The 11,743-nt window shown below is 50.4% G+C and overlaps 1 protein-coding gene across 1 annotated transcript; it reads right to left on the bottom strand.

The window, feature by feature from the left end:
* Nucleotides 1-2,895: 2,895 nt before the first annotated feature.
* Nucleotides 2,896-3,828, bottom strand: LOC129339145 (olfactory receptor 5B21-like). Its single transcript, XM_054993749.1, has one exon. It carries the CDS (start codon nucleotides 3,826-3,828, stop codon nucleotides 2,896-2,898), a length of 933 nt encoding a protein of 310 aa, XP_054849724.1.
* Nucleotides 3,829-11,743: the final 7,915 nt, after the last annotated feature.

The following is an 11,743-nucleotide window of genomic DNA, read 5'->3' as shown; positions in this document are numbered from 1 at the left end:
CCATTTACATTCCAAGATAAAACTTTACACTCCATACTCATGATCTTGTTGGTAAGTCCTTTTCATTGTCCCTTATAAATCGCTCCATCTCTCGCTCAGATCTGATACGCTTTTTGGCCCCTCCAAACTCAAAGGACACACCTTCTGGTAACTCCCATCTGTACCTGATTTTCATGTCCTTCAAGATCTGAATTAGCACTTTATATTTTTTCCGATCTAATAACACTGACCTGGGTAATTCCTTCATTATGATAATCGTCTTGCCATCAATCTCCAATGGATCTTGAAACTGTTTTGTCACAATCTTCTCTTTCATATTTCGTGTCGTAAACTGCACAATCACGTCTCTTGGTAATTTCCTCTGGGTTGCAATTCTCGAATTTACACGATATGCCACGTCTAGGATAGCCACAACTTCCTCCTCCTCCTTCCCCAGGTATTCAGCTAACACCTCAGTCATCTGTTCTTGCGCTGACTTTCCTTCCACTTCTGGCAAGCCATGAAAGCGTAGCTGCTTCTCCATGTGTTTAGTTTCTGCAACCGACATTCTTCCCCTCATCAGTCTCATCTCTGTTTGTTGCGTGTCTGCTAAGTTCTCCATCGCGTCTTCTACTGTTTTAACTCTCTGCTGCGTTCCTTGTAGTTCACTTTGTATTGTTTCCATACCTTTTTTCACTTCTGACAGCTCCGATTTTACTGTCTGTTTGACCTCTTTAACCTCTTTAATCAGCTCCAATTTCGTGTCCTTAAGTTCTTTAATCACATCTAAAAGTTTTTTGTCCAGGTTTTCTATTGCCGATTGCCACTCTTTTTTTGACATCGTGGGGCTTGCTTTGGCTCGCTCCCACGAGTCCGCTCTCTTCCTTAACTCTGTGGCGTAAGATTTAATGTCTTTTTATTTCAAATGTCCCGGTCTTCTTGCAAAAATTAAATTTTAAAGAGTCCAAAATGTCGGGCGTCTTTTCTCTATGGTTTCTCTATGATTTTGTAATCCAAGATGGCCTACTTCCTTTTCCGCTGAGGCCGCGACCCTTCCCCTTTCAAAGATGGCGATTCCCTTCTTCCTGCCCTCCAGCAAGGGCCGCTTCTCTCCAGCAACTCTATTGTTATTACGCACTTCCTGTCTCCCAACTTCCCACAGTAGGTCTCGCGATGGTATCTTTTTCTCACAGCTCCATAACCGCAAGTATTCAAAACAATAGTCCAATTCCTTTAATAACTGCTTTAAACTTAGTCTCTTTTCAAATACAACTCTTGCCGAGTCTTCCCCTCCTTATTATTAGCCTGTTGCAGTTTGAAAATCTACTTTTCTTCCTCTCTGCTTTTATCAATCTGTCCCGTATCAGAAGATAGTGATCTTTACCTTCTCCTTCACTTTTCTCGGGCTGTAATCGCTGTTTCGATTATAACTTCTCCTCTCCACTTCTTTCCCCAATCGAAGCTTGGGTATGTAGGTCTTATGCCAGCCGAATTGGCCCCAGAACTGCCGCAGAGATCGTAGTCGACCTGTCACAGGGTGGGACCTCAAGGATCGGGAGGGGACCTGTTGCGCAGAACCCCCCCTCATCCGAGATCTAGCACACCCTAGGGTCTTGAGCGTTCTTTGCCTGCTCTCCGCCTGAGAGCAGTCGGCCGCGGGCTAGATTTCCCCCGCCGGCCGCTTAAAACGGCAGTCCGGTCAGCTCCGCAAATGGAGCTGCTTCAGACCTCCATGAATCCCAAACCGGAAGTCCAGAACTGGGCAAAGTTGAGAGGAAAGGTTGGTTGTTGAGAGGAAAAGCTACACTGTTCTGTAGTTGACACTGTTTTGTCAGCTACACGTATTGTCAATTTGTTTCTATGATCGTTTTAAAATGCCCCTTTCAGGCCTAAATTATTTAAGTTCAAGGTACCTGAGAGACCACCTCCCTTATGAGCCTGCCCATGACCTTAGTATAGCTACTGTTGCTCCTCTCTGCATGCCAAAAGAGAGGCTAGCAGGTGTGCAGGTTAAGACGTCTTCAGCTGTGGCAGGTGGACTGTGGAATTTCCTGCCTAATGAGGCTTATCATGCCCTATTGCTTGGCCTTTTAAAAAGTTTTTCTGGAGGTTGTCTGGCATTCATCCTTTCTGATCTGTTGCTTTTAAAATCTATGCACTGGATTTTATTGGACGGCAGTTTTTCACTATCCATCTGCTGTTTTTACAAGTATTTCTATGTTGGAGATTGATGGGATGTCTTTATTCTGTAATTAATATGTTTTACTATTCAATGTCAAGTTATAGAACACCTTGAGTACTGGTTTATGGTGCAACCCTAAGAATACATGCCCATCAGAGTCCATTCAATAAAAGGGACTAGAAAAGTATAAATCTGCTTAGGATTTCACTGTTGGTATCAGAAAGATGAGGTTGAAACCTTCTGAATAAGTAAAAAGGAACAGCACAGCTATACTTTGTATTATATACCTCAAAAATAGGAATATATATAATTGAGTTTCCCCTACCCCTACAACTGTTTTCTTCAGGACAATTAGTGGATGGGATAACACCAGTTTTTCTACTGGTTAAAAAGAAAAGCAAGCGTTGCTCTGAACACCCTGAAAAAAGGTCATGTGACCTGCATGAACAAAAGGCTTGTGAGATGGGGATGTAGTAAGGAGAACTGGGCATGATTAAGTGAAAAAACTGGCTGGACCCAACCAATTAATTGAAGCAAAGGTTAGAAACTAGTTTGGGATATGTTCCCTGGTTTGTTAAAACACAGATAGAAATACAGTTTAAGTAACATTGATTAAGAGCAAATATACACCACAGACATATGCTGATTTTATATGGAACTTAGCTATTCCAATACAAGGCAAGAATATAACAGCACATTATTCATCCAGTCATCTCTTCTCCCATCTCCTGTTACTATATCCCACACTTAGGAATAATTCTTCTGAGGGCTTCCTTGACTTCTCGATTTCTCAAGCTGTAGATGAGGGGGTTCACCAAGGGTGTCACAATGGTATAAAAGACAGAGAAGACTTTGTTCAGATCTGTAAATTCATTGGTTTCTGGCAACATGTACACCATCATGAGAGTCCCATAGAAAATGGTCACCACTGTGAGATGAGAGGAACATGTAGAGAAGGTCTTTTGCCTTCCTGCTGCGGATGAAATTCTAAAGATTTTAGAAATGATATATACATAAGAAGTCAATGTTAGGACAAAAGGAGGAAGAGTGAATGCAGATGACAGAAGAAATATCAATATAGAAATAAGTTGTGTATCACTACAGGATAGTTTTAGAATAGGAGACGAGTCACAGAAGAAATGGTTGATTTCATTCAGGCCACAGAAAGTTAGCTGTGACATAAACAATGTTACCATGGTACTAGCAAAAAAACCATTTAGCCAAGATCCACATGCCAGACGTCGGCAAGCCCTACTGTTCATAAGCGCTGCATAATGCAGAGGTATACATATTGCTAAATACCGGTCATATGACATTACAGATAAAAGATAACATTCTGTGCCAGCCAAACCACCAAAGAAAAAATACTGCATGATGCAGATCCTAACGAAAATGTTCTTATCCCCACATATGAGACTGTACAGCATCCTGGGCAAGATAGTTGAACTGTAACAAGCTTCCAAGCAAGACAAGTTTCCTAAGAAAAAATACATGGGTGTGTGAAGATGATGATCAGCTACAATTAGTACAACTATGAGAAGGTTCCCAGACATGGTCACAATGTAGATTGTTAGGAAGAGCAGGAACAGGGGGATTTGCAAGGAAAGGAGATCTCCAAATCCAAGGAGAATGAATTCAGCAATCTCTGTTTGATTTTCCATTTCCATGTCCACAGACATATCATCTAGGGAAATAATAGTAAGTGCAGAAACAGAAATTAGTACCTCTGGTATCTTTGGTATCTTTCAAAATTTAAATGGCTTCAAAATGTGTAGGGCACTGATTTATATCCCTGGAAGTGGCTTTCTGTGATTCATAAAATATGCCCACTGAAGATTCAACCAGTTAGCATAAGTAGAGATGGGCACGAACAGCAATACGAACAAAAAAAAAAGCCACTAACAGCCCAATCTGCTGTTGGCGAACAAGCTGTTCGTGAGGCCCCATTCTAAACGAACAGGTGGTCGTTGCAAGCCTCATTAGTTGTTTTTCGTTGCTGTTCATCAAGCCAGATAGTCTGGCACCTGCAATCAATTCCCTTGGCAACTTAGGCAGGGATTGTCTGAACTCTGTCTGAACTCCTGCTGTTGCCCTGGAAACCCCAATCTAAGCCCAATTTAGCTTGATGGGCAGGTCTTCCTTTCAAGTGTGGAGCTCAAAATTTGTTGCAAGGGAACAAAGAGCAGGGGAGAGGGAGGCTCCCAGCTCTGGCTTAGTTTGCAGATAGTGGAGCGGGAGAGAGTTGCTGTTGGCATTTTGATAGAGAGAGTGCATTGGAGCTTGAATTTTCTTTGTGTGTGGTGGGATAGGGATCTACCTCTTCAAGTTCCAGGGCTGCTGCCAGGCTCTGGGCCAAGCTATTATTTATTATTGGTACTTTTCCTGCTGCCTGCTCAGGTAAGGTTTCTGGGAGTGGTGCGGTAGGGATCTACCCCTTTAAGTTCCAGGGCTGCTGCCAGGCTCTGGGGCCAAGCTATTATTTATTATTGGTACCTTTCCTGGTGCCTGCTCAGGTCAGGTTTCTGGGAGTGGTGCAGTAGGGATCTTGACTTGGATGATGGCTGGAGGAGAGCCTGCTGGCCCCACGAACAGCCAACCACGAACATGTTCATGAACAGGGCCATGTTTGCGGTTGTTCGTGAATCTCTGTTCATGGATGTACAACAAACATCATGGACGAACAACAAATATCATGTTCATTTTTTTTCCTTTTCATGCCCATCTCTAGTTATAAGTTAGTACACCGTTTATTTTGTTCAGAAAACTGTGATGATTAAACTGAAAATTACCTCAGTAATTTCTCCAGGAGTCATAGATCTTGAATACTCATATGTCTTATAGATTAGCCTCTGCCATGACAAAACTGACCACTTCTTCTTTCATTGACTTAAAAGCATGCTGAAACTGAACTAATATTTTCCCATCTAATTATTACAGAACTGTTTTCTAACACAAATAGAGATAGTGGTGGCAATCATTTGATCTTATGGAAAAATATTTAATGGGCATGGAATCAAAAATGAACACGGAGGGAATTTACTTCAACCTGCTACTTACACAACTGTAATGTATGTATTGTAGCATTCAGTCATACCATAGAACATTAAAAGATACAGGAAAATATAAATTAATCAACTGAGATGTCTGTGGGATAGAAAACAACCTTATGCAGACATTCAAAATAATTAAAATGGATGCATGCAGGGGAAAGGAGTATGATGTTGGCAAGCTCCATATTGATTTATGTCTGCACTGACCATCTGAACCATGTGTGACTTGAAACAAGCTGAGGCATGCAATTCACTGCCTTATATATGCACATATACCATGAAATCATCTGTAGTCCCTAGTTTTGTGACTCAAGGCAGAATTGAAAGCAACCAATATACATAAGCTATATACTATAAACCAACATACATAATCTTATGCTTTTGCTGAACTCTTTTTTTTTTAGAAAAAAAGTCAGCTATTTATTTATTTGTTTGTTTACTTAAGTTTGCCCTGATTTGGTCCCACAGTGGGGACTCAACAACATGCCTAAAAATGCACCCCCTCTTCCCAATCAAACTTAAAACAGGACATATAGTTTTTAGGGTCATTAATAACACTTTTCAGTTAGTCATGAGTTATAAGAACTTCCCTGGACTCGTGGAAATAATGCCAAGACGGCTGGCATGCAATCACAGGCTGAAAATGAGACACGAGCCCTTTGGCTCTTTCCCGTTAGGTCACACAAAAGAGTTCTACCTCTAGCAAGGCCAGGCTTAGAAGTGGAGGAGCAGATGTTCAGCTGTATGTCTTATCCAGCTGCCATGGAAGTTCTACCTTTGTAGAACAGATGCTTTATGATTAATTATACAATAAGTACTTTGTATATTATCTTATAGCTGTTAAAAAATTTCATCTCCATCTCTGTTCACACAAGCAAAGGGTTTTAGTACTATATGACTACAAGAACTCAGAGCAAGAATTTTGGTACTCCCCAAGTGGTTTCTTAACGCTCTTGAAAATATCACTTGAATCATGAAACACATACTGTTTTACTCCAATGGTTATTGTTCAAATTCCAGGAATTTTCTGACTTCAAATAATATGGTACATGCACACAATCATATAACATTGCTATAAAGGTTAATAGTCTTTTTTTTTTGGTATGAGTGTCATGTCAAGAACAAAATGGCTCTCTGGTGCACACATTATATAGTGCAAATACATTTATGTGAGCCTTGGTATATAGCCATGTTAGTCTGGACTAGTAGAGCAAACTTCAATTCCAGTAACACCTTAAAGACCAACACAATTGTTCAGGGTATAAGCTTTCGTGAGACAAAGGTCACTTTGTCAGATATGGTTCTTCATTCTTAATTGTATCTGACAAATTGAGCATTGACTCATGAAAGCTTATACCATGGTGAAAAAGTTGGTCTTTATGGCACTACTGGTCTCAATTTTGGTGTGGTTTTCAATCTCATAGACGCATTGTGCTATTTGTTTAGTGCTGCTCTGCTGACTCTCAAATATTAAAAATTTGTCAGAATAAAGCTTCTTGGCACTGTCTGTGCCTGTTAATGCATTTTATAGAGATTTGATGGTATCCAGCCAGGTTTTTCACTCAATCTCACGCAATTACTCCCTATACTATATCTCTCATCCCACATAGCTTTTGTCCATGCTTGTTCCATGAGCCCTAGCACACTCTTTTGGGTGAAGAAAGGGGACCCTTTCTCCCTTTTTCATTAGCAGTGAGATACGGGTGGTACCTTCTGACAAGATGCCTTTAATCTCTTTAATCTCCATGTTGGCTGCGTAAATTGCTACCTAACAAGAGCTAAACAACCCCTTTGCTGTACTGTAAAACCAAACTGGGGCGACCAGACTCACCTGGTGCCCGGTTGCTGCCGGCGGGCCGGGAGGGAGACGGGGAGCAGCAACGGCTGGGTGCTGGCTCGCCTGGGACGTCTGGGTGGGCCGGCGCCCAATCAGATTCAAATCTGGGGGGGCTGGCCAATCCCGGTGGCCCAGGCCGTCCTTGGGAGGGGCGGGGATTGGCCACGGGCTTCGGGTCCGCAGTTTTCACTCAAGTCCGGCAGCCGGATATTTACCCGGCTGCTGTCCCCGCCCTCCTCACTTCTGCTCGGTCTGCGGTCGGAGCAACAGCGTGCGAGGAGGAGGCATCGAACTGCGGCGACCGAGTGGCGACAGAGAAGGCAGCGGTGGAGTGAAGGAGAGCGACAGGAAGAGCACGCGAGGGTGAGGTCTAGCTGAGCCTCAGCCCCCGTGCCCCGACGGAGCGGAGAAGGAGCAGCGGACAGCGGACATCAGAGGAGGCAGCCGGGCGGAGGCCGCGAGCGTGTGGGAGGGAGGTCTAGCTGAGCCTCGGCCCTCCGCGCCTCGGTGGAGCGGCAAAGCAGCCGGCCGGACCCAGGGGAGGCTCTCGCCTCGTTCTTTCGCTGGGCGGGGGGGCCTTTTTTGCTGGCCGTTGGTCTCTCCTCTCTTTTCAGGCGAAGTTGCCCCTTCTCTTTTTCTTCTCTTTTCCCCGCTCGGACACGGGGGACAGCCGCGCCGCCTGCGCACATGGCACCATCGGGAAAAAAGGCTGGGGGGAGGAAGGGCTCCCGGGGGGGCAAAAAGGACGCAGGGGAGGGGCAGGCGTACCAGCCCAGGCCCCCTGCTGCAGCCACCAAGGGCAGTAGGGTCAGCAAGCCAAGGCCCACTCGGGGCAAGGCGGCTGGCAGCAGCCCTGCACTAACCCGGGGCCCCAGGGGATCAAAGGGGCAGCCTGGTGCGCACCCCAGCCATGATACAAGGCACGGGCAAGGGGCCAGAGCAACCAGAGAGCCAGGCCCCTCTGCTACCAGGCCCTGCAAGCAGGTCAGGGGGAGGGGCGGGAGCAGCGCTCCGCAAAGGGGCTCCGAGTGGGACTCCAACCCCTCCGCTCTGCAAAGCATTAGCCTGGCGTTGGAGGCCCTGACAGCCAGGGTGGAGAACCTGGGAAACTCCGGGCTCGGGGCAGCCTCCGCGGCCACGCAGCCTGTAGAGGTACCCCAACAGAAGGGGAGCAACAAGCCGAAAAGAGGTGTGGCGCGAACCAGGCAGCATGACTCGCGCTCCCCTTCGTCCAGCCCTGAGCGTTCAACCAGCAGACGACACAAACACTCGGCCAAAAGGAGGCGGACGGCTCGCGGGAAGGGAGGCCACAGGCGGCATCAGGAGGAGTCAGACAGCGACTGGACCACGGGTGAGTCTTCGTCCTTGGACGAAGGGGATCAGGATGGGAGCTATTGGGAGATGGCCTCAGGGGTCCCTGGCCTCCCTGAGTGGGCCCAGCGCCGGCGGGCCAGGGGCTGCCGCGGGGAGGGAGACCCCCGGGAGGTTTGGGCCCCTTCTGACTCCCCCCCGCCCACCTCGTCCTTCATGGATAATGAGGACCCCCCTGGTATTCATCTCCCCCGCAAAGTCCGCGAGCGCATACTGGATGGTTTTTACGTTGACGTCCTTTGCCTGCTAAGGCCTGAGGCGGAAGATGGTAGGTCTGCCCCCTCGTCTAAGCGGGAGAAAAAAGGGGCAAAAAAGGAGGCAGCAGAGCGCACCTTCTCCAACTGGCTGGAGGGCTTTACGGTTTATCTAGGGGTGGTCCAGGCGGCCTACCCTGACAGGGGCTGGCACCTCACCAATCATTTGGGGAACGTGCTCAGGGCCCGGGCTCTGGCGGGGGACATGGCAGCTCTGGATTATGACGAGGCCTTTAGGAAGCGGGCCTCCCATAACCCCCGGACGCAGTGGGACCTCATCAATCAGAAGTTATGGCTCTGGTTGGTAGGCCCCCACATGAAGGGCAAAGGGGAGGGATCCCGCTCCGGCCGTTGGCCCCCTCGGAGGGACAGGGGCAGGGGCCTATGCTGGGAATATAACCAAGGGAGATGCCAGCAGCCCAGCTGCTGTTTCGAGCACAATTGTGATGCCTGCGGGGGCGCCCATTCACGCCCTGCCTGCCCCCGTGGGTCTGCAGCTTCCCAGCCCTTTCGAGGTGGCCGGCCCTCCAGCAACACTGCTCGCAAGGATGGAGGGTCCAGCACCGCAGTATCCCAATCCGCCAGCGGCGGAAACTAGCCCTTCTTGCGGGCTTCTTGGCCTTGCCCGCACACCCATCAGGCCGTGGGCCCTTATCCCCCTCCTGGCGCGGTATCCCAATAGGCAGGCCGCTAGTTTCCTGAGGGAGGGCTTTTCGCTCGGGTTCCGCATCCCCTTCACTGGCCCCCGGGTGGCCACCTCGGTGGGCAACCTGAAGTCCGCCAGGGAGCTGCCCCAGGTGGTGGCAGCAAAAATCGCCAAGGAGGTCGCCGCGGGCCGGGTGGCAGGTCCTTTCCCCAGCCCTCCTTTGCCCAACCTCAGGGTTTCCCCGCTGGGGGTAGTCCCCAAGAAAACCCCGGGCGAGTACCGCCTCATACACCACCTCTCCTACCCGCGGGGCTCCTCGGTTAATGAGGCCATTCCGCCGGAACTGTGCTCGGCTAGGTATGCGTCGTTCGACCACGCGGTCAGGTTAGTCAGAGCCTGCGGGCAGGGTGCCCTCATGGCAAAATGTGACGTCCAGTCGGCTTTCCGGTTGCTGCCTGTTCACCCCGGTGACCAGTGCCTGCTGGGGTTCAAATTCCGGGGTATGTGGTATGTGGACAAGGCCATGCCGATGGGCTGTTCCGTGGCCTGCTCAGCCTTCGAGACTTTCAGCACGTTCTTGGAATGGGCTGCCAAGGAGCGCATGGGGGCCCCCTTTATTACTCATTATCTTGATGACTTTATGATCATGGCGCCACCTGACAGCTCGGCATGCGCCGATCGCCTGCGTATTTTTCAGGCACTGGCTGCTGAGTTGGGGGTCCCCCTGGCCCCGGAAAAGACAGAGGGCCCGGCATCTCGCCTTACCTACCTGGGCATCGAGCTTGATTCAGTGGCGGGGCTGTCCCGGCTTCCGTTGGACAAGCTCCGGCGCCTTCGGGGGCTAATCGCGGGGACTTTGGCCCGGGAAAAATGTACCCTCAGGGAGCTACAGTCCGTTATTGGCCACCTCAATTTTTCCTGCAGGGTCGTTTCCCTCGGGCGGGCCTTCTGTGCGCGGCTCGCGTGGGCTTGCCGGGGGCTGGTCGCCCCCCACCACCACATTCGCCTCACCAAGGGGATCAAAGCTGATCTGGAGGTCTGGCTTCGATTCTTGTCCACCTTCAATGGGGTTTCCCTCTGGCAGGACCCCCTTGACTTGGGCTCCGCGCTCCAGGTCCATTCTGACGCAGCCGGCAGCCTGGGTTTTGGGGTTTACTTCAAGGGGCGTTGGTGCGCCCAGCGCTGGCCACCCTCTTGGGAGGGGTCAGGGGTCCTTCGGGACCTCACATTCCTCGAGTTTTTCCCCATCTTGGTGGCGGTCTCCATTTGGGGGGAGGTCCTGCGGGACAGGCGGGTGGTGTTCTGGTGCGACAACCAGGCCACCGTCCGAGTTATCAATAAGCAGTCCTCTCGCTCTGAGCGGGTCATGCGGCTGGTTCGCCGTTTCGTTTTGGTCTGTCTGGCAGCTAACGTTACCTTCTCAGCCCGTCATGTAGCAGGTGTGGACAATGGCCTTGCAGACGCATTGTCTCGATTCCAGATGGAGAGGTTCTTTGCACGGGCTCCAGAGGCTCAACGCACCCCCGATCCATTCCCGGAGGAGCTATGGCTGGCTGGAGAGACATCGTGATGCAGGGAGTACTTGGTTCGGTGGCCCCGACCACGCTCAAGTCCTACTCGGCTGCGGTCGAGCGTTTTGGGGCTTTCACTTGGGGGGCTGGGGGTGGGGCTTTACGGCCCCCCTCTCAGGAGGAGGTGCTCCGGTACCTGGCTCATCTGCGGGCCCTGGGGCGGGCTCCCCGCACCATGCGGCATGACTTAGCGGCAGTCTCCTTCTTTTGCAAAGCGCTAGGTTTCCCCGACCCCTGCCGCGGCTTTATCCCCCGCAGGGCCATAGAGGGCTGGGCTAGGTTGGCCCCTCCCCTTCCGGACAAGAGGCGGCCCATTTCCCTATCCATCCTGCGGTGCATCTTAAGGGTGCTACCTGACCTGTGCTGGTCCTCCTTCGAGGTGCAGCTATTTCACACGGCCTTCGCCTTGGCCTTTTTTGGGGCCCTCCGAGTGAGTGAGCTGGTGGCAGGCTCCCGGGCTGACACAAGCGGCAGGGCTCTGTCCTTCACAGATGTGTCCTGGTCCCCCCAGCGGGTGCTCATTTCTATCCGGCGCTCCAAGACGGAACAACGCGGCAAGGGGGCAGCCATTTGCCGACGGGCCACCAGGCAGGGGCCCATGTGCCCAGTGCGGGCACTGGGGGCTTATTTACGGGTCCGCCCCCCAGCAGGGCCCCTTCCTCATCCACAGGGATCTCTCTCCCCTCACCCGCTATCAGTTTGCTTCCCTCCTTCGGGCATGCCTGGAGATGGCCGGGCTCCCCCCCTCCCAGTTTGGCACGCATTCCTTTCGCATCAGGGCCGCCACAGAGGCTGCCGGCCTCGGGCTGCCGGACAGGGCCATCATGGCCATCGGGCGCTGGCGGTCTCGGGC

This window comes from Eublepharis macularius, chromosome 12 (genome assembly GCF_028583425.1).
Source record: "Eublepharis macularius isolate TG4126 chromosome 12, MPM_Emac_v1.0, whole genome shotgun sequence".
Taxonomy (NCBI): domain Eukaryota; kingdom Metazoa; phylum Chordata; class Lepidosauria; order Squamata; family Eublepharidae; genus Eublepharis; species Eublepharis macularius.
Note: the sequence above shows the minus strand (reverse complement) of the source record. Positions and strands in the feature narration are given on the sequence as shown.

Excerpts from the sequence above, each read along its gene's own strand:
- LOC129339145 (XM_054993749.1), bottom strand. The coding sequence starts at position 3,828 with ATGGAAATGGAAAATCAAACAGAGATTGCTGAATTCATTCTCCTTGGA.